At 47.6% G+C, this 26,297-nt stretch overlaps 1 protein-coding gene across 1 annotated transcript in view; it reads right to left on the bottom strand.

The window, feature by feature from the left end:
• FGF18 (fibroblast growth factor 18) overlaps positions 1–26,297 on the bottom strand; it is a 74,353-nt gene that overhangs the window by 29,269 nt on the left and 18,787 nt on the right. The window contains exon 3 of the mRNA XM_052772240.1: positions 16,134–16,314. Within this exon, the coding sequence (XP_052628200.1) occupies positions 16,134–16,314 (181 nt within the window). The remainder of the gene's footprint in view (positions 1–16,133; positions 16,315–26,297) is intronic.

Raw genomic sequence — 26,297 nt, 5'->3', positions numbered from 1 at the left:
GCTGTAGGTGCTCAGCCTGTACTCGTCCGAACACGGACAGACAGAGGTCGTTTAGGTTGGCGGGCTCTTTGGCCAGCTCTTTAATCAGCACATAATTCACTTTAAAAATCTTCAGACGTGCAGACAAAGGACAAAACCCAAAGGACAAACCCTCCTTCCAGCACTTGCTACCCCGTGCCAGTGAGCACATCCCTCCTCCCCCCGGGACACCTTCTTACTCTCCTATTTTACCTCTCTCTGCGGTCTTTGGAGCAGACGGGAGAAGGAAATTCCCCACCGCTATTTATACGTAGCGGACTTGAAATATTTACAAGGCGGTCCTGATGGCCATGCCAAGCCCGAGGAGCGGGGCTGCCCCTCAGCTCTGCCACGGGAGGATGAAGCCACCTTAGAGACCCGCCAAGGTGGCCAAGTCACCCCCCCTTGCTGCCACCACCCCAGCTCAGACGACCGCTGCCGCTGCAGGAGGAGCTGCCGGAGCCACCGGCACGAAGGAGCCCGAGGACGTGCCACACAACCCACGGAGCAAGGGACGGCCCTTGGCAAACAACACCCTATACGCAAGGGCTTTACACCCCAGCGCAGAGTTGCAGCCACCCCGGGACTGACCCGTAGCAGAAGAGTTATTTCTCCCTCCGGGACCCCAGAGGAGCAAAGGAACCGGCTAGCTTGAACTAAGGAGCTTCTGTGCAAGCTCCTGGTAGGGAAAGCAGGTGGCTTTCCCTAAATCCAGGTGCCCACCGGGCCTGGCCCTCCACCGAGTTCACGAAGTGAGCGGAGACCCTTTGTAGATCAGGGGAGCGGGAAGGGACGAGCCGCAGGTGCCAGCAGGCTCAGGCCAGCCGCCAGCCTCCCCGCGGCAATTGCCACGCTGCCCTCCTCCCTGCCTCCAGCTGCCCCGACCTGGTGTTTCACCGCAGGTCCGCCTCCGGTGTGAAGAGTTAAAGCTCATCCCCCAACAGGCGGGAATGGAAAAGGAGACAAAAAAGCAGGATGCTGGTGAATGACAGCCGTGGGTGGCCGACGGCCCCTGGCCGGTGCGCTCTTGCATACAACAGGCACAGCCAAGTGTGTCTGGCACCAGACAATTATTTCGCTGGAGGTGCGTGAGGCGGGAGCGCCGAGAGCCATTCTCACGGCGAAGCAACCAGCCATGTCGGCTAACAAAACCGCTCGCCGGGAAGCATCCCTCTCATCGCTCCCATCTCCTCACTGGCGTTTGGGGTTTTTTGGGGGTTTGGGGGTTTTTTTTTTCTGTGTCGTCCTTCCTGCTGGGGCATTTGAAGCTCTGAAAAATAAGCAGGTCAAACATCCCCAAATGGTGTATTTAGTGCTTCCCCTCGGGTTTCCGCGGCTTCCCTGCCATTTTCCTACTGGACTTGGGAGTGCAGCAGTATTTATGGGGTAGCAAGCTGACCCCTCGGCTGCGGTGGGCGAGAGTGCCTGACGTTAAGTGCTGCTAATGCGTTTTGCATTTGTGCTCGGGGGCAGGAAATCTCAACTTCCAGTGCCAAGGGGTTAATTATAATTTATATAGCAAGATCTCAGGCTGTGGGGTTTTTTTCTCCAGCTAATTAAGAGGTACAATTACCTTTGAGAATCAAAGGGATATTTTGGTACCCAGCTCTTAGAAACAGATTACAGGCACTTAAAACACAAGGACATCTTTGCTTTTCTACGCGTGCTTAGTTTTTGATTTAGATCATTAACAAGAAACTGTCATATTCCTGATCCACCATCACAATGTACCAGAGACCACCTATGGAAGCCATTGCAATACGGTAACATATAGCATTGCTGCTTTCCCAGTGATTACCTACGTTTCAAACGACATGTTTTACTGATATATCAGCTGCTGTTCAGGGCTCTGGCAAATCTTTCTGCTTATTAATCAGGAAAGCTTCATGATAACCTTGAGGTGGGTAATACCTAAACAGACCAGTCTGTGCTCAGACTGCAAGCCCAGGACTACTTACTCCCAAGACAAGTAGCAGGTTGATGAACATTATTGCTGTGTTAGTAATAATTATTACTAAACCATCCCAGACAGCATGGCAGCCCTTCTGCGTCGCCCTCTTCTGCCCAACGGCCCAGTGCAAACGGGGGGGACCACTCGCCATGCAGGCCTTGGGAACTGGAGCCGAGGGATAATTAGCAGCACCGGTACCCAGGGTAGACATGAGCACCTAGCGTGGCTGGGCAGCTGGGGAGGCCGATGGGCAGCACCCGTGGGACCGACCTCCAGCAGCCCCAGCCATGGGGCCGCGCAGGGCAAACAGCGCTGGGCAGGCTCACGCCCTGCCCGGGGCTGGGGGATGGCCGGGAGCAAGGCCATCACCTTCCACGATCTCCATCCACCGGCTCCTTGCCTTCATGTTTGTGCAGAGGTTTAACAGTTACAGGTCTCTCTTTCTCACCACTCTCAGAGGCGTTTGCTGAGCCATTTGCAAAGGGTTAATGTAATTGAATATTCAGATTTAGGGAGAGGGGGGTTGGGGCTAAAGACAGCAAGAAAAGTTCTAGGGAACCCTTAAAGTCCTGCTCCGGGGAGTCACTAGAGTTACACACCCAACACAGGCTGCAACCTCAGCTTGTCTTGGCACGGGCTGTGCAAATACATCTTCCACCATTATTTTTTAGGGATGCAGTGGGCTATTACTGTCCGGGAAATTAAGCGCTTAAGTTAGAAACTGACACTGTATAATTGTCAGCAGACCACCTACGTCGCAGGGTCTCACGCATCCGTACCAGCAGCCTCCACCCTGCCCCAAAACACATCTAGAAGCAGACGTGAGGCTGGCAATGGCAATGAAGACCACCCCTTTCTCTAAAGAGGGGGTCACAGCATTAGGACCAAGAGGAACGTCTGTCCACGTGAGTTAGAAATGAAGCTCATGCTGCCAAAGCCAACAGGGGAGCTCAGCAACTGGTATCCAACAGCAGCAACCCTCTGCCTACAACTTGATTACATCACGGCCTGTTTATCAGGCTGCCCTTTGATGTGCCGACAGCAGCAAACTTGCTGTGTTGAATTTGCCACAAAGTAGGCAAAAGCATACAAACCAAAAACACGCCGTGTGAAGCATTATTGTTAAATTAGGAGGAGATAATGCAGTCAACACCTCGGCATGGAGAGATGCTGACTGGTACTCCTCATCTCAAAGGAGCTCTGAGAAGTTTGTTTAGAAACCTGACAATCAACACATCCTACAGGTATTTCCATCCCTTGAAGCCACTCTTTGATAGGCGTTTGCCAGAGAAAGGGCACATCAGCTGTCATAAGCCATTTTACAAGAACATCTACAAAACTATGCAAACCTGTACCGAGCAGAGCGTTTCCAGAACTATGGGAGTCACCAAACAGAATATTCTGTTTCACTGCAGGAGACTAAGTACAAACCAGGAAGGCTTTCCTATGTAAAGGTTGAGAATAATCAGGGTAGAAGAGGGGATGGTATTTTTTAGAGGGTTTATTACTGTGTACAGGAAGGTGTCTCTCTCCTCGCACCAGGTATGGCAACGGGTGCTGGTACAGGCAAGAGGCTGGGAAAGGACCTGGCTCAGCACTGGAAAAAGCAAGACAGGGATTACAAAACTTGCCTGTAGTCCCGGCTTAAGCCACTAACCTGCATGACACTCAGTGAAAAGGACTTGTAAATGCTTAATCAGCAACACTACTGAATTATATAAGAAAGAAAAAGAAAGGTAGGGCAGATCCAGAGGGAAATACATATATATAAGCACTACCTTTCCCTACAGCTTGGTATTTATTGAAGAAGCAGCAAAAGCTCCAGTGCACTTCAGAATACAAACGCTGACATGGAAATTCAGAGCCCTGAACCGCTTCCAACAGGGAAAATATACTGACCGCAGTCTGTTTGGAGGTCAAACAAAATCAATAGCCTTTCTCTTCAGTCTGTCTCTAAACTAAGCTTCTTTCAAAGACATCCAGAGAAAATGGATCATCTTTTGTTGTTGTGTGTGGTTTTGGGTTGGGCTTTTTTTGTTTTGCTTTTTTTAGGTGGTCAAACATTCATACGAGTATAAGAAACTCCTTCCTCCCTCAACATACTGAAAGGATTGTATAGAGGTCAAAACTGCCCATCAGTTTTACTACACAATAGATGAGTTATCCAGTTCTTGGGGAGGAAACCAAGCTGGAAGCCGCTTAACACTCGGTAAGAGAGGAAAAAATAAATCAATGTATTTGCTTGATCGGGGTACGTTTAAAGCTGGTTGTCAATTAGTTCAACACAGTTTGCTGTTACAGAGCACAACAATTTAGCCCCAGGAGCTGAAGTTTGCTGTGTTTCCTCAGATTCCTCCTGCTGAGAGACAGATACTGGCTGCAGCCAGGTCAGGCACCAAGGAGGAAGAGTGAGGCTGGAAGTCACAGCCGCAGAGCAGGAGCTGGTGAAAGGGAGCCTGACATGGGATACAGCAGGACTGGGGACTCCTTCCTTCCATTCAAAGTACACAGTAAACCGGATTCATGTCCAGAAAGGAATAGAGATGATAATTGGTTATTGCACTGGTACAAAGTGTGCCTCTCCACTCCGCAGCACACACCTTTTAAGATAAACTACAGTTTATATACCCTTGTGCAGATGGTACCATCTTTACAGACATAAGTGGGTCACCCCAAGCCAAAGGAAAGGGCAGAAGGACTAAAGTGGTAGAATGGAAAACTTTGTCTACATCCAATTTTTTAAGTAATGTAAATTCTTAAAAAATCTCAATACAAAAATCACAACGAGAAAAGGCAGGGACAAACCACGAAAAGACGCTTCCTAAGGGTCCCACTGAATGCCTCCAAAGGAGAACCACTGCCTTCAAAGCAAAGGGTCATTGATGACTTTATCTGCCAGTTCCGTTCTGACAATCAGTGTTGAAAGACACTCACCGAATCACAAAATAATTTAGGCTGGGAAGGCTCTCCAGAGGTCATCCAGCTCATCCCTCTGCTCAGAGCAGGACCATCAGGGCTAGACACCATCGCTCCTTAGCTGTGCTCCAGCTCCCCTGGTTGTTCTTCCCAAGAAAGCTGACATCCTTGTCTCGATTTAAGCACATCTAAGGGTGCATGGTCACTGCATCAGAGATGTGGCTGGAGAGGGACAGACACATCTGCAGCTGACTTGGGCGCAGCACCAGCAAAACTGAGAGCAGACCTCAGCAGGAGCGAGCCGCCCATGGCCACGACCAGGAGCTGTCCCTGCAGCCACAGTCCACGGAGCCGCACTGATTCATATTCACCTAATGGGCACCCCACACCGCTGATGTTTGCTGCTGTCGGTACCTATACTAGCTATATTAAAGCTACTACATGTCTCTAACTCCCCTTCCGAGTGCAGCACACGCGCAGCGTGCGAGCGCCAGCAGCGACATGCATCCTGACTCATCCGCCGCCCTATCCACTCGCATATGCCGCAGGAAGAAGGGTTTGTTCCACCAGCCCGCCGTAAAGGGCACCTCATTTCTGAGCAAACATATTTAGCATCTTCTAATTAGGATCTTAGCTTCGTCTTGTACCCACACAGGTCGAATAGTTCCAGCACTAGAAAATCCTGGTGAAGCTCAGAACAGGTTACAGCAATAGTGACCATCAAATGTTCACCCAAACTCATTATGGTTGCAAGAAGAACCAAGGCTAGTAGCTAGAAACAAAAGTGCAGTTTCTCTGCAATGCTTTTTATCTCCTCTCCTCCAGTCCTCCCAGGTGGAACAATTTACCCAGTAACTATACAGCTCTTACATTTGCTTGTTAGCACCCCCAAATTAATAGGTGTAAAGTCAATATCCTTTTGCCTATTTACTCATAATGACTCACCAGTCAGAAACTTGAAAAAAATGGTTACAAATGCAGATGCAGAAGCAAATGAAATAAAGCAAGGATCACTGCTGAGCAAATGTTGCACAAAGGCAAGGGGCTGGGCACACCACGCAGCACCCTACCATTGTCACCGGCTAAAACCTAACAGCTTTGATTTGCCTCCCACCGGCTAAAATGGTTTGAAATGCAAGGTCTTAACAAAGGTGCAAGACACAGGAGGAATGGGAGGCACTGCTGGGCACTTAATCTCCTTTCAGTCTCACACAGGAGCTCCAAGAATGGCTCTGCTAACGTTGGTGGAGTTTCATGAGTGTAGGAAAGAGGATAATCGGGCCTCAGTTATAACAGAGCTCCAGCCCTGTGATCCCTCCATGCAACCAGCAGAAACATTATTTGAGATTTATACCGAAGTTACCTTTAGGCAAGCTCCTTTGCTGCTGGAACCTGAGACAATGTCACTGATCCCAACAGGACAAGACCAGCTTTCAGCAGCTGCAGAGTTCACCCTCTGCCTCGATACAATGTGCGATGTGAAACTACGAACCCAAAGTACCCCTCAGTCTGCTTCAGCACTCACCCCTGCAAAAATCTGCCAGAGCAGTAACAAGGGTTTTGCGGTGAGGATACCCGTCACGCCCATACCACACGGCGCGGCATGGACACACTGTGAGCCTCATGGCTGTCCCTGGCCAAGCATTGAGGCCAGTTAGACATGATTTTTTTCAGATTTATCTGGTGTTTAGATGCCATCCTATTCTTAGCCCTTTCCTGCTGCTTCTCCACACCGAGGTCTTCACCACCTCCAGCAGCCGTGGGTGATGTCCCCTGCTGCTAGAGCTCCCCTCTCACATCTGACCACCCGTTTCCTCTTCTGCTTGTCCTTCCAAAAGCACTTGAGAACATTGGTAGAAACCAAACCATACCAGCCATGCCAACTTGAAGCCAGGATCCCAAGCATATGTCGCCTACCATATGCTCAAACGCCAACGGCTTGTGTCACCATCACGCTGCTCAGGCGCAACATCTGCTCCTCCTCCATCCCACCAGCCCAGCTCTTGAACGAGGAACAGAAGCAGCCGAGCAGTGTCAGAGAACAAGTACTCCTCTCCACGGCTCTACCTGGGGCCAGATCCTTCCAGCCAGCACAGCTGCCATCCAGTTGTGATCGCTGGGAAACTGCTTGTTGGAGAAGAACCAAAACTTGTTACAGCTAGAAGGCGGCAGGGTCACGGCAGATGGCAGGGTTTTTTTCTTATTGCTTTGGGAAGAAAGGCGCCCTTTTTGGCAGCTGTGAGCACAGAGGAGAAGAAGGCCTTTCAGGCACTCATTTCAGCTCTCAGAGATGAGGGTAGAATAAATCTGAACATTACCCAGTGATTCTTCAAGCTCAACTACTCCAGGCAGCATCAGCAAAGGACAGGCACATCCCCAAAGTGACTACAGCAAAGTCGGGGACACAAAGCTCGGGAGACATTTAGAAGGTCTCAGGTCCTACGTCACCATAAAAGCATGAATTGTCTGTTACGGGCATTCTGAAAATACTTAAAATTCATCGGGGACCAAAGCGTGCACTATTTATTGCTGGCACAGCTCATTAAAAGGGATGCTTACAGAGTGCAGCCACGCGACCATCTCCCTCCAACCCCAATACCCCCTCTCTTCCTCACAGTAAGAAAAAAATAGGGGTTTTTTTACGGGGCCTTCTCACTCCCTTAACTTCCAGCTCGCCTTCCCCTTCTTGCGAGCGCTGAGACCGCAGACGCTCTACACGTGTTCTCCTCTGCATCCGACTGGCAAGCAGTCTGGAAAATGCCAGTATTGGAACGGCCTGAATTCAGCGGTTTCTGAATGCTGATCGGACACTATTTCGTTCAAGCCACAGATAGTCATTTTTTGGGGGGTATTTTCAGCTCACTTTTTGGACTCTTCCAGATTTCCAAGCGTCATGCATCAGCAATTTCTCTTCTTCAGAGCTTCATTATTTTTCACCTTTCCACTGAGCCTGAGGCTCGGTGCCGTTTTGTAGGGGACCGGGCTCTTCCCTCCTCTTCCAGACGGCCACGCAATGCTACTGGCGTTGTTAATGTTTGCTGTGCTCCACCTCGCAGCTGCGGAAATTCCTGACTATCTGGTTTTTAAAAGAGCTGAGGTGAAATCTGAGCGATTAAAGTGCCTTATTTTTTTATAAAGTCTAACACCTTTCTTGAGGAAACTCCAACCTGAAAACAGGAATGGTCTCACAGCATCTAAAAACACCAAATAATTACTTCCAACCAGGCTACCAATGTGGTCTCCATTACCACCGTCTCTTCGGCATCTCTCCATTTGCAATGCTTTTATCCTGACAGCACACATACGAGGTGAGAGAATGGTGCAACCCTTGTTTTGGAGATGAGGGAGGGACACACGAGGAGATTGAGAGGATGAAATTCGTGCCACTTCGTTATATGTGAGGAGGAAAGGTCCTTCTCTTTCCCCTGTCTAGAGTCCAGCCTCAGTGTCTCACCACCTAACCTGGGCAAAGTGGAGTGCAGGAGATGCTCCAGCTGAGCAACTTGGCTAACATCACCAACATTAAGTCTCCAGCAAAGCAAGCCACTGACTTTAGGTCTCTCAAACAGCAACCTGGCAAGATCCCATGTTATCTTCAAGCAGAAGTGTGCTCTTTACACACCAAGCTTTGAATTTCCCACCCTGTCTCTAATTAGGCATGTTCTTAATAGAGTTATTGACATTTTTCATTTCCCCCAAATGTTTCTCATGAATGACAAATCTCAGCGGCCTCCTGACAACGTGCACGGTAACGTACACCAAAGCCAAAATTTACAAGACAATTTGTTGACGATGTTTTCCTTCCCCCATCTCCAAAGTAAAAGCAATCAAAAAACCCTTTCAGAAATATAGACTATTTGCCAATTCACAGGGTACTTTTAATTGCATCCCAAGAATGGACTTGAATTCACGGCTGGCCGAATGCTTAGATATGGGAAAACCTCAGATACCACAATACAAGGCTTGATAACAGACACTAACATAAAACAACTGCAATAAAGTCAAAGGAGCTCTCTCAGCATTTGTGCACAGAATCACTCATGGCCTAGAAATATATTTAAAATTATGCAAACTTCTTCCAGAACTTCATCATAAATCATAAAATCGTAGAATGATTTGGGTTGGAAGGGACCTTAAAGATAATCTCCCGGTATCCACCCACCAGTCCCCAGGTACCAATTTCAGATAAAAGTAATCTTTGTACTGATATGCACAGTGTGTTTTCAGAGTCACGGAGGAGAAAGGGAAGCCCTAACTTTGTTTCTGCGTTATTTCATCACAGCCAGGGAAGAACATTTAGCAAAGCAGCTGCTTGAGCTTCATGGGAAAAAAACGTAATCACAGCAAGGCAGGAACAGATAATATCATATTGACCTGTCTTCAGGGTCTGGCATTCACATTTTCATAAAGTGTCTCAGAAGATAAATCACTATACTAATAATATTTGTATTGATTATCTAAACTGAAGCAGCAATCGACTCCATTGTCTCACTTCCTCTTAAATTGCTCACAGATGGGATCCTATTTCCTATTCTGCATTTCTAATGGGAACACTTAAATCACAGCACAGAATTATATACACACACAAACTGTTAACAAAAACCCTTTTATGACTTGCATGAAAATAAAGATTTTTCACTTTGTAGCTCACTTTCCACTCCACACAGAAATTAAAAATGACAAATTATCAGCAGACCTCTAAATTACTTCTCCTCGTTATTTCTGGGTCCCTAATATTTACTGACAGACAGGCCTGTGTTTTCCAAACCCTGATCGGTGATTATGGAGACCTGAAGTTTGGACACAGAGCTAAAAGATGGTTTGTTTGGTTTTTTCCTCCGTGAAAGTCAAGGCTCTCTAAGCTATCTCAAGGTCCAATAGTAGGGAAATAAAAAATCACTCTAGTGTCAGAGGAAGAATAAACAACAGCTGCTGCAGTTACTACATGTACAAAACAGAGACCACTGCAGAAAGAGCTGAACTTCAGGTGTGAAGCTGGCTGCAGCGGGAGTTTGGAGTAGCAGGTATCAAAACCAAAAGTAAAGGAAATTGGCAACAAATACATCATTTGAAATAGGTTTGTCACGAATCAAAAAGCAAAAGGCTTGGATTTTTCTTCCCAAACTTCTCATCCTGCCCAAGCAGAGCTTTCCCCGACCCTGACATAGGTGCAGAATATGGCAGAACAAAAACTAAAAGTGTCTTAAACGTACAGATGGTTCGTATAAGATGGTTACAGCGCATTTCAAATGGCTGCCGAACCTTTCAGAGTCGCCGGGAAGGTGAGGGCAGCCGAGGCTCCTCACTGCCCAGCGCAGCCCGGGAGCTCCAGCCGCCCCGCGCGTGGTTCAACAAAGCAGCGAGCCGGCTCTCGCCCTTCAGTTCATCCCCACGTCTGCTTTCAAAGGAAAACTTTGCCACTGCCCCAGTGCAGATGAGAAGTGGAGACATTTTAAGGAAAAAAAAAAAAAAATTAAAATTAAAAAAAAGCAATCAGGGGATGTTGAGCAAGAAAGGAAAAAAAAAAACCAGAGACGCAACACAGCAGCTGGACGGCGAAGGCTTCTCCGGCTCAGGCCAGTCCCCAGGACCCATATGACTGTACAGCTGCCATGGTGAATGATCATCCCTTACGCTGAGGTCAGCTCTGCCCCTGGGCTAAGTAAGTGAAAATAAATGGTTTAGAAGATAAAAGGTCTTTTAAAAAAATTATTTGTCTTGTTGTCATGTCAAAACTGTAATGGGAAGAGACTAGAGGCAGCGATACATCGTTTAAATAGGAAACAGCCATCCTGATGGTTCAGCGGAATAAATTATAAAGCAAATCACAGTTCACGCGGGGTATCGGGCTGAGCTGCACCAGGACGGACAGCCCCTTTCCACATACCTGGTTCCTGGGAAGAAAAGCAGGTTTCTGCATGTCCAGCCTGTGGAAATACAGCTATATTTAACTAACCCCAATTACTACTTGGGCTACATCTCCCGTCTTTCTGGCAAGTTAATTCTGCGCCTTCCAGCCACAACAAGTTTAGTTTTTTCTTCCCAATCTTCCCAGGAGGGGGATCAACATTTATTTTAACTGTTCTAGGAAGGGAAAGCGTTAATCAGGTTTCCCAAGGCAGCTTGCTGTTAAGGTGCCAGAAATACTGAGAGGAAAGAATGACTTGCTAAAGATGGGACAATGGCACTGGTATTTTGCATTTGTTTCCAGGCTTTGAGATAGAACAAATGGGAGTCATTAGTGAAATGAGTTTAGGGAGTTCTAAATTAGCTGTCAGGCTGCCAAACCCGAAGAAGTGCTATGTCAGCTCATTAATTCTGGAGAGCACAGGATTACCCAAACCCAGGAAGGAATCCTGCAAAATTTAGAGTCAATTAAAGGAGGCTATTTTGCTATAATAATATTTTCCACACATATTACACCTCCTCATGGAACAGAGCCCACTTCTACCACAAATGAAATCTCTGGCGGGATGGAGTGTGGCTGATGTCTAGACAGCTGTAATGTGCTCTCCATGGGCTTGTCCACTGGCATCTCTGGGAAGCTCCAGCTAGAACAGAAGGCGGGGACTGCAAGCTGCAGAGCACATCGCCCAGGCTGGGGTGGCCCCAGGAAGGAGGAACACATCTCCCCGGGCTCCTTGCTTTGCCCATACCACCCAAAAATGCACATCTGTACAGGGCGTGACGTTCTGTACCGGGAACGCCCATGACACGTGGAGGTAATGCCTGGCATCGTGCACGCACACCACCTCTTGAATTTGTTTTCCTCCTTGGTCTGCCTGACCCCAGATTTGTTGACACCCTGCTAGCAAACCCATGCTTTGTTAACCTCCCCAGACCTCCTGTCTCAGGGACATCTCTTGAGTCCTGAGCTAAAACCCACTGAACTCAGGGGGAGTCTGCGAGAGGACTTCACTGGCTCAGGGTCCACCGCTTTGGGTGGCTGGGAACGCTGGCAGCGATGGGGTGCTGAGGAGGAGAGATGTCATACCTGTACGCTGCCCGTTGTGTGGGGTGTCCTCAAACAAAGCCTCCCATGCTGTAGGCCAGAAGGTTTATAAACGAGAAGGCTTATAAACGAGAAGGTTTATAACCTTCTAGGGGACCCAAGAGGTTTTTTTTTAAACTGTGATAGACTAGGTCAACGGACAAAATACCACTGGATAGCAACCTGGAACGCACTGACTAATAACCTACCTACATATGCCGCATCCCAGCCGTCAGGACACCCAAGCGCTCGCCGCAAATAACAGTTAACTCCACAGAGAGGGCAAGCCCGAAGAGCTCTCACCCCCCCCTCGCCTCTCTCCTGATGGCTATCACCTCTCATCGCCCCGCAGGACAGCAGTAGCCGGGGACAAATTAAAACGAAAATCACATGGCTGTGAAATACAAATGAGGCAAAAAATGCCTTCACCCAACCAAGAGAGCTCTGTCTCCCCAACTGCGCCGGATACAAAGATCGTGAACAAACAGGATAGAATGTCTTCTGCCTTTTGTGAAATGAAAATAAATGAAAGGATCTAAGGTTTCAGGTCACTGATCCCTCTCTTCCCTATCTGTACCATTTATCGGAGGTAGAATATAAAGGTTCCAGGTCCTTTTCTTTTTTTTGTCAGCACTTTAATGGTTGTTTTTTCTCCTTCCCCCTTTCATTTTCTGAATGAAAGGACCACTTAGGAACCTGTAAAGTAATAATAAGCTTATAAGAGGAATATTGTTTTTCTGGGCCAGTGCAAACTCCTTCTGAATAGGTTGAAGAGATTAAAGTAAAAATGCAATCTGTAAATAGATCAGTCTTTTAATTAGTTTATAGTCTGTTAAGAGATAATATTTTGCTCACATAGATCGTCTGTTATCTAAAGATCTCAGAGCACTTTAGGAACATCAATTAAGCCTTAAAAAAAAAAACAACCTTGGGAGATAGGTAAGTGTATTTAGATTAATTAGCGTTGCTGTGAGCAGCAGGCATTATTATTAGATTTAATTTAGTCCAATAATTGACTTATCTGTTAATGGATTCTAATTCATCTGAGAAGGGAACAGATCCATCTGATTAAAAGGATTACATCGACTCAATTAATTCTATTAACTGACTTAATTTGCCATTTAATAATTTGACACATGGGGCCAATCTTGGCCCCGAAGAATACATAAACCAAAAATTATATACCAGAATTATTATGCCAGCAAAACTATACATTGCAGAGCATGCATTTTTCCTTGCACATGGCATTTGCAGACCTGTATAAAACATTCAAGGGGGCTTCCTCCAGCCAGATTCCCCCCGCCCTGCAGTATCTTCTCTTCCTGAACCAGGGCTGGCTGGTCATTTTGCTGTATTCACGGTGGCTGCCTGGAAACGAGCAATTCGGTGCCTGAGATCTGCCACCTCCCCTCTTTTCTGGGCATTCTCTTCAACCAAGAGGTGAGAAGTTTTACAGAAGTCAATAAAAGCTTGCAATAAAACTAACCTCCCTTCAAAGGCAGGACAACCCTCCCATGCCGGCCATTTGGAAGCTGTGTATGTGCAAGAAAAAAAAAAGGGGGGGGAAAACAAGAGGAAAAAAAAAGCATCTCTTCACTTGGACATTGGTTTTTAACCAGTTTGTATGGGAGAAGAGGGGAAAGAGGTGCTAAAATGTTATTAGCTCCTCCATCGTCAAAACTGGCTAGTGCTAATTGCTGGTGATGAGCACTGTGGACCTTAGCCACAGCCACACCACTGGACAGAGCTTCCCACATTAAGACTGAGTCGGTGCAGCCCTTGCCTAACGTTACTTTCTCTTAATGGGACTGAGTTGTTGGGAGAATTCAGGGCTGGAGCCAGCTCACAGGCACCTTTTCCCACATCTCTTGCCTTTTCTCAGACATTGGCTCTTTCTCATCCTCCCAAGGCCTTCCCCAAGCTGTAATCCTTAGGACATCAATCCACATCACCTCCACCATCACCTCCCCTGTCAGTGGGGACAGGGTTAAGACAGCGGAGAAGCTGTGGGAGTCTGCACCGTCTGCAAGGGTGACATAGCCAAGAAAGGAGCTGGGCACTCCCCCGTGCTCAGCCTGGCTCTGACTCACCGTGCCAGCGCATAGAGGCAGTAAAAAAGGGAAGAAGAGAAAAAGGGCAGGAGGAAAAACAGCCATCTGCTGCACGAGAGGAAAGGTGTCCTCCTTCAGAGGCAGATCCGACCAGCAAGACGGGAGATGTGGATCAAAAGTTTGCAACTGTTGAGATCCCCAGACCTGGTTTAAGCCTCTCTCTGGTCTTGATCAAAGGTTACTCCATAATAATGCCTCAGGGGGAGGGGTTCCCGGCACATAATGAATCCTGTGTCACTGCCTTTGTATCCAGTTTTGGCTGTAACACAGATGGTTCTCACTTCAGTAACTCTGACATCTCTCCCCCCTTCATTATCACAGCTAGGAGCTCTGCGTGGTCACATCCCGGACCTCCATGTCCCACCTCACTGTCTCCCCGATTATCATGCTCTAAGTGTTCCCGCGCCAAGCAAGATGATGAACAGATTTCCATAACCTTTCAGCACGGCTAGGGATGGGAAGGCTTTGCAGCTTGACGCATCGAGGAGTTTTATTAGGAGGCGCGGGGGAGGGAGCAGACGGGGGGCTCAGCAAACGGCCTCCACGGCCAGAGCACTCTGGGTTGTTAGAAGGACGCCGGCAACCAGGAGCGGAGAGGATTTGGTGGCGAGCAGCAACACAGGCACCCGGGAGCTCCCCGGACGGGAAATCTCAGGCTCCGCAATTGTGCGGCATCGCCACCGGTCACGAGCACGCTCCTGCGCGAGGATTTGTTGTTCAGACACGATTGCATATGTATGAAGGGGACAAGATGGGCTTTGACACATAAATTAGCACTTGTCAGCTGCTCACGGGCACACTTCCCTGCTGCACCCCACTGTAAATGCTGCCTTCTTTTATGGAGAGGAAAACTACATCACGTTACCTGACAGTCACTGCGGGCAAGAGCGTTTCCTGGGAAGCCAGCAGCGAGCACGCAGCGACTAGTTTACATATCAAACCTTAAGAGGATGAATGCAATAAAATGACACAATAATTAGCAGCCAAGTGGCACTTTCCACTCCTGTTTTATCTGGGAATTTGGGAATGACAAAGGACAAGGTTGATGAGACCTCAGGCAGGGCTTTCTCTGAGAGATTGGGTGACTCTACGCAACAGCCGCGGGGGTTCATTTCACTCCAGCCAGGTGCTTTCGAGCCGTCACCTCCCACGGCACAGCTCACCCTGCTCCTCTGCCCGCGTTGGCAGCAGCAGTAGCTGCCCTCCGTGCAAGGCACGGCGTGTACCTCATCCTGCCTGAAGCTCCCCGAGGGAACAACCGCTCCCGGATTTTGACCTGCCATCATCGTAGCCCACCACCACCTCACCAGGGCTGCACATGAAGTCAACCTCATGTGAACGTGCATGCTAGCCAATGCATACACACACCTCTGCAGCCACACATGAACGCACGGGGCTCTACATCCGTAAGAGAAAAAGGACCAGTTCTCTGAACTGCCCTAAAATCCTTCCAGTGACAAACTTGAGCAAAAGTATCTCTGCTGCAACCATCTCAAAATGTACCAGAATTACAGAGTTTTTTCATAATTCAGCCTGCTAGCACCATTTCTAGCATGTTGCTTGTGTGCAAATCACAATGAGAATAGCTGAACATGCTGCTAGCCCAGGGGAAGTTCAATTATTTATGTTTCTGCAGGATCCACGTGCCCCAAGATTCAATTTAAGCTCTGGGGTACCCTCAAAGCTCCAAAGTCTGCTTAGTTTCAGCTCAAACCAAATATCCCCCCCCGCCCCTGCCTTGAAAAATGAGAGTGCTTCATTGAAGCGCTGGATTCACCCAAACTCAAGCCCATAGTTCCTGGAGAAAGAACATCCCCAATCACCAACCTGGGTATCATTTATGAATTACAGCAGACACACTGTGAGCTCATCCGTTGGGCAGAAAAAGATTTTTCTCTTCAAGCACCATCATACACTAACAAATTGGGGCATGACACTACTGTGGGAACTGCCTGCAGCTGGGAGCCAGGCTGGCAGCCTGCTCCAATACAACAAAACCATGTTCTTAACCTGGAAAGGGGGTTTTTTCCCCTTTTATCCTGTTTTTTGTTGCTGCTCTTATTTTTATCCCAAGAGGTTCTCAGCCCAACATGCAGGATTAAAGCCTTTGACCTGGAGTCTGGGGGATCCCAGTAAATATTCTTACCATATTTATCTCCATCTTCTCCTTTGGCACTGATCCTCCTGCCGAGCACTTGGATGTGTTTCCCACTTGTCCTGCTGTAGAGCTGATAGAGCCGAAGCTGCTTCCTGCTCACGTCGTCCCTCGCTCGCGTCTGGTTCTCCACGTGTATCCGAAAATCTACATTCTCCTCGGCAGCAAACATCTGAGAGCGGATGGGGAGCGGGGAGAGAAAAGAGAACAGGCCATGAAACAAAAGAAGCATCTTGGACAGAAAGACTGCACGCCAACCTGCCAACGGGCACGTGGCGCAAGAGGACTCGGATTTGGCTGCCCTTTACTTGACAGCTGCGGCCGCAGTATCAGGCACTCAACATGTAATTCTAGCCAGAGCTGGCTCTCAACAGTAAACCAAACCTGGGTTTTTACAATCAAACTCTGGGGGTTTTTTGAGTAAAAACTTCTGCTCGGTCCTGCTTTGATTTAATCCCGGTCAGCCATGCTGGCCATAAATCAGGCTCTCCTTTGCATATACATAACCTCTACCAGGTTACACAGACATGTATGGGAAAAAGGGGATGGACAACTCCATTTTAGAGAATTCGTGCTTCACCTTCAGCAGCTGCATTGATTCCCTGGATTAACTGCAGGGAAGAAGTCAAGGGAAAAATCTTTTTATGCTGACATTAGCAGACTGGACTCTAGCTTTGCACAGGCATAAAATCTACTACAATGAAAGTGTCATTTGTACACGGGCACTCTTCAGCCTAACTTTTTTGCCAGCTCTGCTTTTCAACAAAGCCAGTTCATTGGTGGCCGTCTACGGATGCATCTCTGTCCGCCTTAACAGGGCCATGGCTTGGGGAGAGATCACAAGGACCAGCGAGAGCCAAACCAGCACATCCAGCTGCGAGGCCATTATCAGCAGGGGTCTGATCGCTAGAGCCACTTCATCTGTTTTTTTCTGGCCAATGGACTAAATTAACCGTAGTTCACTACAGCCTTAAAATATTACCAGAAACTTTCTTGGACACATCTGCCCTTCTCTGCAGATCTTGTTTCCTATCTTAACTGTTCCCAAGAAACACCAAAACAGGATTCCTGCTTTTGCTTCCAGAGTCATCCATGCCTTGCCCAAGGCCAGAGGACCAGACAACCCAGGCGTTCTCAAGATGCTCTCCCAAAGGGGAGCCTGGGCAGCACGCACCCAAAAGCACTTCACACCCAAACAATACAAAAGGCCAGAAATAGCTCCATGATCTGTCCCCGAGAGCATTTGCACCACAACATCCACGCTGCCCACTCCGAACTGACAGATGGACAATATTTTGGTGGCAGGCTCCTCCCTTCACAGGACAATAAATCATTTGGAAACCAAAAGATTATCGAGTGGCACGCACACAAAACCACTGCACAATTGGCAATTTTTAATTTGACCAAGGCAAAGACCATTCAAAGTCTACTCATTGTTGGTGAGCTCTAATGCTGTGTACCACTTGCATGTAATAGACAAAATAAGAATCACATGGGAATTCAATGATGCCTAGGTTTGGGACTGGCAGAGGAACATCTACGCCTAGCAGAGTTACTACTTCTTCTAACACATTCCCACTACAGCATGCTTTTCCCCCTAGCCTGCAAGCAACAGTGTTCTGATATATTGATGTAGGGATGGAGCTGGGAATGCAAATGAAAAAGGGTCAATAAATCCTCATTCAGGTCAACTGCAGGCTAAAACACATAAGAGCAAGTGGCCACAGTGCACAAAACAGCCCCACTTCAGCCTCCTGCACATGTCATCTCATACCAGCAAATGTTTTGAAGCCAAATACTCCCTGAAAGTCAAAACCTCAAAAGAACTTTTTAGCATTTTGAATTATCAAGTAGACACACAGATCAGCAGCAGGAGGAAAACTTCGGGCCGGCAGTGCTGCTTAGCACCAGAGCTTCACTAAGCAACCCAAACAAAAACATTATATTCAGCACAGTGGCAACAGCAATGAGGTTCACAGGGATGTTGTGGGATCGCCTTTGCTGCCCTTATTAAATGCTGGGATTATGCTATTTGAATCCCAAGTCCTAGGAGAGAAAGCAATTTAACTCTCTTCTTTTACTGTCAGAAGTCAGGAGGAGACTGCAGGAGCTAACCGCACAGGCTGAGCAAAAGGAGATTCAGGGCAATGCTGGGTCTAAACCGACATTCAAGGTGACGACAGGGGTGACAGACAAGAATTACACAATTAATCGTAGCAATATTTCCCGCTCTCAGAAAACAGTGCAGCAAGAAGCCGTGACCCAAAGCTGAGGACGCGAGAGGAGAAGCAGCCATGGCACCTGCCGGGAGGGTACCACGGGATGCTGACGGAGCTCGTGGCTGTCACTGAGCCAGGCTCTGCTCGCTCTCCTCTCCCAAGGCACCGCAGCTATGTCTGAGAACAGCAAGCAGGACTTGGCTTTTGGCACGAATAATATTAATTTCTTTTTTTCTTCCTACATGTCTTCTTGCTTTCTTTTCAAGTGATATGGTTGCGAAGCATGCTAAACTACTAAAAACAGAGATGTTCAAGTAATGTTGACAGTCTGCCTCGTACCCACAAAAGCAAGGCTATTTGCAGTTAAGATTCCGGCTCCATCATTTTAAGATTTAAAACAGATTTTAAATCAAGATGACGTCATTACATTGCTTTCACCACATGTTAATGAATTTCACATTTTTCTAGGAAAAAAAACCAAAACAGGTGGGATCTGAAGCGGGGGGAAGGGCAGGTTGCTTTGCCTTCTTGGAAACTTCAAACAGAAAAGGCAATCTGTTTTCCAAAACATGTTTTAATTCTCTCTTTTAATTGTCCCTTGAGCACTCACACCGCAGCAGCCCCAGCCCGTAGCCACAGTGCCTGCGTGGACTCTGGAGCACCCATGGAGCCATCCTGCGCCGTGGTCAGCTCCCAACGTGCCACAAACCCTCCGGCGCATGTTTGTCGCAGTTCTCCTGCCCAAGATCAGCTAACGCAGCATCTCCTCCCATCGCAAGAAGGGCACGCTGCAGCCCAGAGGGATGACGTCTCTTCCTCCCCCAGCCGAGGGCCGGGCTGGCATCACCCACAAGCCCAACACCTTCTCCAAGCCCAGCAGCAGCCTGACGCGGGGATCGGCAGGGGACACCAGCTCCTGAAATAAAGTCAGCCCAAGCACGTATCACTCCATCGCTTCCGCAGTAACAGGTCCAGCTCTAACCCAGGGAAAGAAATCCTGGAGGAGGAACGTGCTCCAGGTTCTGCTTGCAGCTGACCTGTCCCCTGGTCAAGAAGCCGTGGTCCAGAGCAGCAGTGAAACCACCAGGATTTAGCTGCCTGCTCAAAGATAAGCACACGCTTAACCACTCTGTTGAAACAGGATGCTCTGCTGGAGCGTGGCCAAGGTGAATTAGCCGTGCCAGCCTGGGCTGCATCTGGCCCGCAGCAGAGAGTATCAATACTCCAAAATAAAATTTCATGCGGTGTCAATTTCACGAGATAATACCTATTTGATCATTGCTGAAATCCATTCTCACAATATCCCTGCCCTAAAGAGTATACTCCTTCAAGCAGATAACTTTACTGAGATAAGAAAGTCCATTTATATATACCATAAGAGAGACTCTCTTTCATAAATCTCAAAAAAATTAGTAACATATGCCTCCTTCGGTAACTGATCGCCAACACTCACTCAGGAAGGTCACCTAAGACCAAGTCCATCCACCCCCAAATACATTTCCGCAACAATCACAACCACACAAAAATGAATGCAGAAACATCTTTAAGTTCCAGCCCCGCTTGAAACCTTAAGGGCTTGACTTCTGTTCACCAAAGCAAAAGGAATTCTTTTGTTTTTTACTATGAATATGTTATTACTGCATATAAAAATATCATACACAAAATGACCACCTTTTTTTTTTTTTGCCTTTCAATCTGATCATCCATGCATCCATGCTGTAGGTAGTAAAACCTACAGACTCTGGATCCAGAGTTCAGCACAACAGGTCCTCGAAATGAACGGCTGGTTGCACCTTCTAGCTCCCGACCAGCAATGTGCCCTGTGGGACACTCTCTAGGGACAGGAAAAGGATTTCCTGCATTACTTTATCTCCTCCAGTGTTTTCGTGAGATTTGGGGTTGCATTGTGGTCTATTTTGCAAACCTATCCAACTGGTATGGGCCGCTGTCTACGCAGGACAACTTCAGCAACTCAGTGTAGTGGATTTCACATATCATCTCATTCTTTGCCAATGGTTTATAGTCTGCAAAATCACGGTCGTTAAAACAGAGCATCAAATTTGGTTTCATTTTTATTCTTCCCCTCTTTTTCTTTTCAATCAGTTCCTCTTCCATTTATTATTTATTTATCACTACATCTTTCAGTGATGATATACAGCTACAAAGACATCCTAAAAATACAGTTGGCAACACAGAGCTTATGCAAGGTAATAACCACCATTCCTGTTAAAAACAACCATCACCTCAAGCAACTGATGCACCAGAAATGCCTCACTGAATGCATCAGAAATGCCTGACACCTGAAAAGAAGAAGTTCTCCCTCCTCTCTGTGCTACTTGCCCAATCATTCAAGGTAGGTGCATTTAGTCCTACCTTCTTTCCAAAGAGCCACAGAAACCAGAAACGACATCTGTCTTCAGAGTGCCCACACTGGGAGATTTTCAAGTGCTTTTTTTGCCAAATGATTCTCAAACAATGAGTGGGTTTCATTTTAAATGGCTTTACAACGATCCTTCAGCTTAAAGAATGACTCTCCTATTTGTTAAATCCCAGATGGAAGGCGAGGGAAAGACCATTTTGCTGATGCAGCCTGAGGTTTCACCATTAAGTAATCCAAGAAATGCTCAAGAACGGCAAAAGCCTCTGACAGCAGCACTGCGATGTTAGTCCTACACAAGCTTGTGACACACCTCTGCGAACACCGATGCCTGGCTGTCAACGGAAAGCAATCACAGCCCTGCCAAGGTCAATGAAACCCTCGCGGTGCCAAGCCATGTTTACGGGATTTGGTTTTCCATCCAACCAACCTCTACACACTTCGAATTTTCTATTTTGAGCTTTCCAGTAAAAGGGGATGTTAATCTGTTATTGTTCATGTCATAAAGTGTTACAGCATGAGATGTCCAAGGCCCACAGCATGGCCAAGTTAGCTGGGAGCTGGACTTCAGAATTTCCTGATTTTTTGCTTTTCATCCTACAGAGCCTCCAAGCCTCATTAGAGAGCAAATCATATGTCATTCCCAAAACTGAACTAGGAATACAAAATCCCTCTCCTTAAGGGCTGTACCGATTGCAAAAGATAAACAAATCAAGCTATTCAAAGTCCTTTCAAACCCCATCTGATAAGCAGGAAATACTTATTACCTTTCAGCCATCAAATCAACTGAATATTAATGATTTTCTCCATGACCTTCTAAACACACGAAAGTTAACTCAATAAGGTCAACAAGAGGATATCCAAGACAGATCTCCCTCAAGTCCGCAAAGGCAAGTAACAAACCACTTTGCTTCCATGACTTTGGAAAAATTCCTCTATGCCAATTACAGCAGGATTTGCTAGCTCACCATGACAGCCATCCTCGACATACAGTGAAACACAATGCACTCGTTTGCTGCTTTTTCCCCCTCTTAACTGCAAAGTCAATCCATCGCCAGGATATTGTTACCTTCAGGTTACAGAGCCTAGTTCAAAGCCAGACAGAAATGGATGTGCGCTGCTTTGACGCGTTCACTTCTTTGGGCTTAGAAGCCCATTTGGAAATTCATTTAACACAAAGCGGCTCTATATTCAGATGCGCAGCAGGAACCCAGAGCGAAGGGAAAGGGTACTTTGGAGTGAATCAGTATGCATCCAACGGGAGAGAGGCTATGGCATGACAGTGTCAGAATTGCACAAATGTAACTGAGCCTTTCAAAATAACAGAACTTAGACCTTTGTTGTGGTGTTTGTTTCTTCCTGCTCTCCACAGAAAAATATTTTTTCCTTGAAAAATAAATATCCAAAAACCTAAGTTGCACTCTCAGTCTTGGGAGATGTCACCTTGGATGATGACTGTGTACCCTCCAGGACACACTGTGAGAAAAGGCAAGACAGTGCACCATGGAAGTGGTTGTTCAAAAAGATGCAGACATGAGACTCCGCAAAAGACACCAATGGCATTTACAAAGTATTTCACTTCAAATGCTTTTTGATATTATTTTTTTGGTGGGAAAAAATATTTCATTGGACAAGCTCGAATGTCCTATTTAAAACCCAAAATGCCAAAAGATCTCGCTCCACAAGAGCTGTACCACTCTATAGCCCATTCATAGATCAAGTCATGAACCATCTTTTGTCTTTGCTTCCTTAGAAGGCTGTTTCAGAAACACTTCCCTAATATTCTCTGCCTTAATTTTCTACCTTGTATATTTACATCCAGTTTACATCTGTTTATTCTTGTACCAACAGCGTCCTTCAGCTTGAATAATACTTTTCCCCCTTGTGCTTCTCCTTGCGATGTGTTCAGGCTATTCCCTTTCTCCCCTCTCTCCCCAGCCTCCATTTCACCATGCTGGGAAAGGAAGAAAGCCAAGGACCAGACCACCTCCACCTCCCCTTCCACACCTGCCCTCGTCGCAGAGGAGCTCCTGCCCGCACCGAGGATGGGTGCCAAAAGCTCTCCCTCGGCATGGGCCCACGCAGGAGACATCAGCCCATCACAGGGAGAAACCCAGAGCTCTCCCCACTCCTGCAGAGATATGCTCTGAAATTGAGCCCCTCATTTCTTTGACTGGAGCACTTTCAAGTTGCTGCAGTACGTGAAATTCAAGGATGTTTGCTCTTTGTTTAATGCACTAAGTGAAGTGCATATAGGGATGGAGCTGGAAAGGAGAAGGAAACGGGGTGATGAGGGGGTCGAGCCTGCCCGTCCCTTTGGATTTCAGAAATGTTAAACAAGACCCAAAGAGACGATGTTTCCAGGGCTTGGAAGAGGGGACATACAGCTCAGCGAGGTGACACATACTTGGATCCAAAAACTGCTCTGCAAGCGGAGCCTCCTTTTCTCCAGAGAGCTGCCTGCTGCATTCAGAGAAGCCATACATTAAGTCTCCTTGCGCAGCGTCAGACCTTCGTTCTCTCCGAAACACACAGCCCCTGAGAAACAGGGCTCTTGCTCAGCCAGACTCCCCAGCATCTCCCTGAGATCCCACCGGCTTTCCAAGCCATGTACCACTGCTATCCAGCTCCCCTAAAGCAACGTGTCCACCGACCCTCGGATGGCAGACAGCAGTGTTACTGAGCCTGGTATGAAAAACCATGAGGAAGGCAGGAGGGAGTGCCAAAAAACTGGAACCTGAGAGAGTTTGAGGAAACGAATGTTTTATGGCCCATCAGTCAGTATTTGGCCATTTTCTAGAGAAAGATGATGCCGCCTTTGAGAAAACCAAATTTCTCCTTTTGATGATGGAGTGAGCCTCAGCCAGAACTGTGAAAACGCACCATTTGTGAGATGGTGACATTTTAAACTTGTTCCACCCTGGGAAATGGTTCAGTCTGGGGAAGAGCAGAGTTTCAGCCTTGATTAATGACTTTTAAAACCCCAGCTGTACTCGTGTGCAACCAGAGGCGGGGAAGGCACCTCCAGCCAGCGCTGCCTGCCAGTGCAAAGCCCGGCACGAGAGTGTTGCTGAAGCGCTGCAGTGCAGCCCTCTTAAACGGGCTCCAACACCCCGTCCTCCACATCTCCACCTGCATCTGCCCATTCTCACCAATTCAGAACCAGGTCACTGGCTGCAGCCCCCAAGTCACATTATTAATATAATTACCATGAGCAACAGCAGCTCAGCAGTCTGCAAGAGGGAGCCCACCCCTCCGGCATCCGCCTCCCCTCCCCGCAGGAGCCTGCGTCGTGCCGTGGTGCAGCAGCGCCGAAGGGGCCAGGACCAAGCCACCTCCCAGCACCAAAAGGCACCTCTTCCCCAGTGGGACAAGCTCCCACTACCTGTGCTAACCAAAGGAAATCAGCCCCGTGCATCTTGGCTGCAGGGGTATCTGCAGGACGCTGCCTCTCGTCACAAGCTCTTGACAGTTTTGATTCTCCAGAAATATAATTCAGACCTTAATTCTTTTTCTTATTTTTCTCCAGTTGTGTGTATCTTTTTTTTAAATTCAGGGATGGTATTATTTTACTACAGCTATCAATCAGGCAACGAGCAAGCAGGGCCTTTTCTTTCTTCCTTTCTTTCTTTGTCATTCTTTCTTTTTAATGCTTGTTATATCTCTGCTATATACTTCCTCTCCACACAGAAATATCCCTTCAAAGCTTGATATTATTGAGCAGCTTTCAACCATGCCCAGCAGAGCCATGTATTCTCTGCATTTGTCTGGCCTTTGTTTCTAGGAATGAAATACCAATGGCTGAACAGTGTGACTTCATTTCACGCCTTCATTCCAATACTTGTTCTATTTCTATCCCACTGGGTCAAACTCACCTATTGTGAGACCTCACCGATTTCAATTACATCAGGGATTAATTTGTTCCATTGCGTTGAAGCTGTTAATACAATCCTTGCTGGCTCTAGATTAGAAAAGGCACGGTGGAGACCTCCCTCGCAGGCAGTGTGTTTAACAGCGGTCTTGATCTTCATTTTTGTTCAGCGGTGGGGTTTTTTTTTTCTTCCCTTTGTGCCCCTTTGCCCCTCTTTTCACAATCTTTCCCTTCCTTTCTAAATTGCCCTTATCAGAACTGGGTGGTCCACTGTGACTGGCAACGTTGCCTTCCAAAGCCGCTGCCCAGGGCTTGCGAGGGAGGTCGGCGCTGGAAGGAAGGTCCGGCCTGAAGCCACCCGACGCCACGCAGATGTGACCACTCCAGCTTTGGCACCTCATCTCCCCCAGGACGATTTCGAAGGGTCACTGCAGGTCCCCACATACCCAAAGGGATCTGCAGGTGCTCGGATCTGCAGGTGCTCAGTTCTGCAGCTCCGACCGTTGGCCGACCATCAGTCGACCGAGGTCTCAAGGGGAAAACTGAGATCCTCCATGTAGCAGATCGACCCGCTGCAACGCACATTTGACAAGTAACTCTGGTTGTCCTTTCTGGGGTTCCCAAACTGGGACACAAGATCAGGACAGAGCTTTAAAAGGTCCAGCCCTGTGGTCTCATAGGATATCTGTGATACCAGTTTAAGGCGATCTCAGCAATCCTGACTCAAAGTTGTCATTTATCCATGTGATTTTGTCTCAGGAAGAGATACTGAATGCAGGAAGACTTAGGGCCCACGCGGGTGCAAAGCAGTTTTGCTTTGCTCGAGTGCTACAACTCTGTCCCACAAGATCCACTGCTTGTCCACTTTAAAAAATCCAACAAGATCTTAGTGAAACTATATTTTTAGGAAATAGCGTGATGATTCCAGAATAATAAGAAGGGGAGTTTCAGAAAGATAAGTAGGGGAAAAAACAGAGGATATTAAAATAAAACCAAACAAACAGCTCAAACAGATACCTCCCTTGCTTACCAAAATACATTAAATTTCCATGGTGGTTTCATGAGGTCACCTCAGGCTTCCATGGGGCATCTCTGTACAGCCTGGGCTGCAGGAAGCTGCAAGGGTTAATGCTGTAGCTGTCAAATTCGCCAGGCTGTTGGACAGGCTGGGTTTCAGGGCTCCAGATTTCTTCCCATGTTCAGCACCCAGTTTTCCAAAATGTACAACAATCCCATTTACTACTGCACTAATTATTGTTATTTTTATTGCTGGAAGAAACCTAGGAATAAGCTGAACTAGTATCACCCAACTGTTTACTTAGCTGTGCCACTCACCGTAGACCTTGGCGGAGCCATCCAGGGACAGGGTGCAGGCCCCACGTCCCCTCAGGCACTGCCCCACCTGCCATCTCCCACTCCAGCCACCCACTCAGGTCTCATCCCCTTTGGTGCCAAATATTGCCTGAGCGGCACTGCCTTGTAACTACACGGCCTGGACCTGGACAGTGTCTGATCACGGCAACCCAAACCTTGGTGCCAGCAGAAATCCTCGCACCTCCCCAGGACCAAGACCTCACTGCCCATACGTTGCTCTGGACACGTCCTACCATGCAGACCAAACCCACCCTGAGACACACAGCCCGCGGAGAGAAGACAGGATCTGCTCTGGAGGACGTGTTACACTACAA

Source organism: Harpia harpyja, chromosome 20 (genome assembly GCF_026419915.1).
Source record: "Harpia harpyja isolate bHarHar1 chromosome 20, bHarHar1 primary haplotype, whole genome shotgun sequence".
NCBI classification, from domain to species: domain Eukaryota; kingdom Metazoa; phylum Chordata; class Aves; order Accipitriformes; family Accipitridae; genus Harpia; species Harpia harpyja.
The sequence above is the reverse complement of the archived record's forward strand: the minus strand, read 5'-3'. Positions and strand labels throughout refer to the sequence as shown.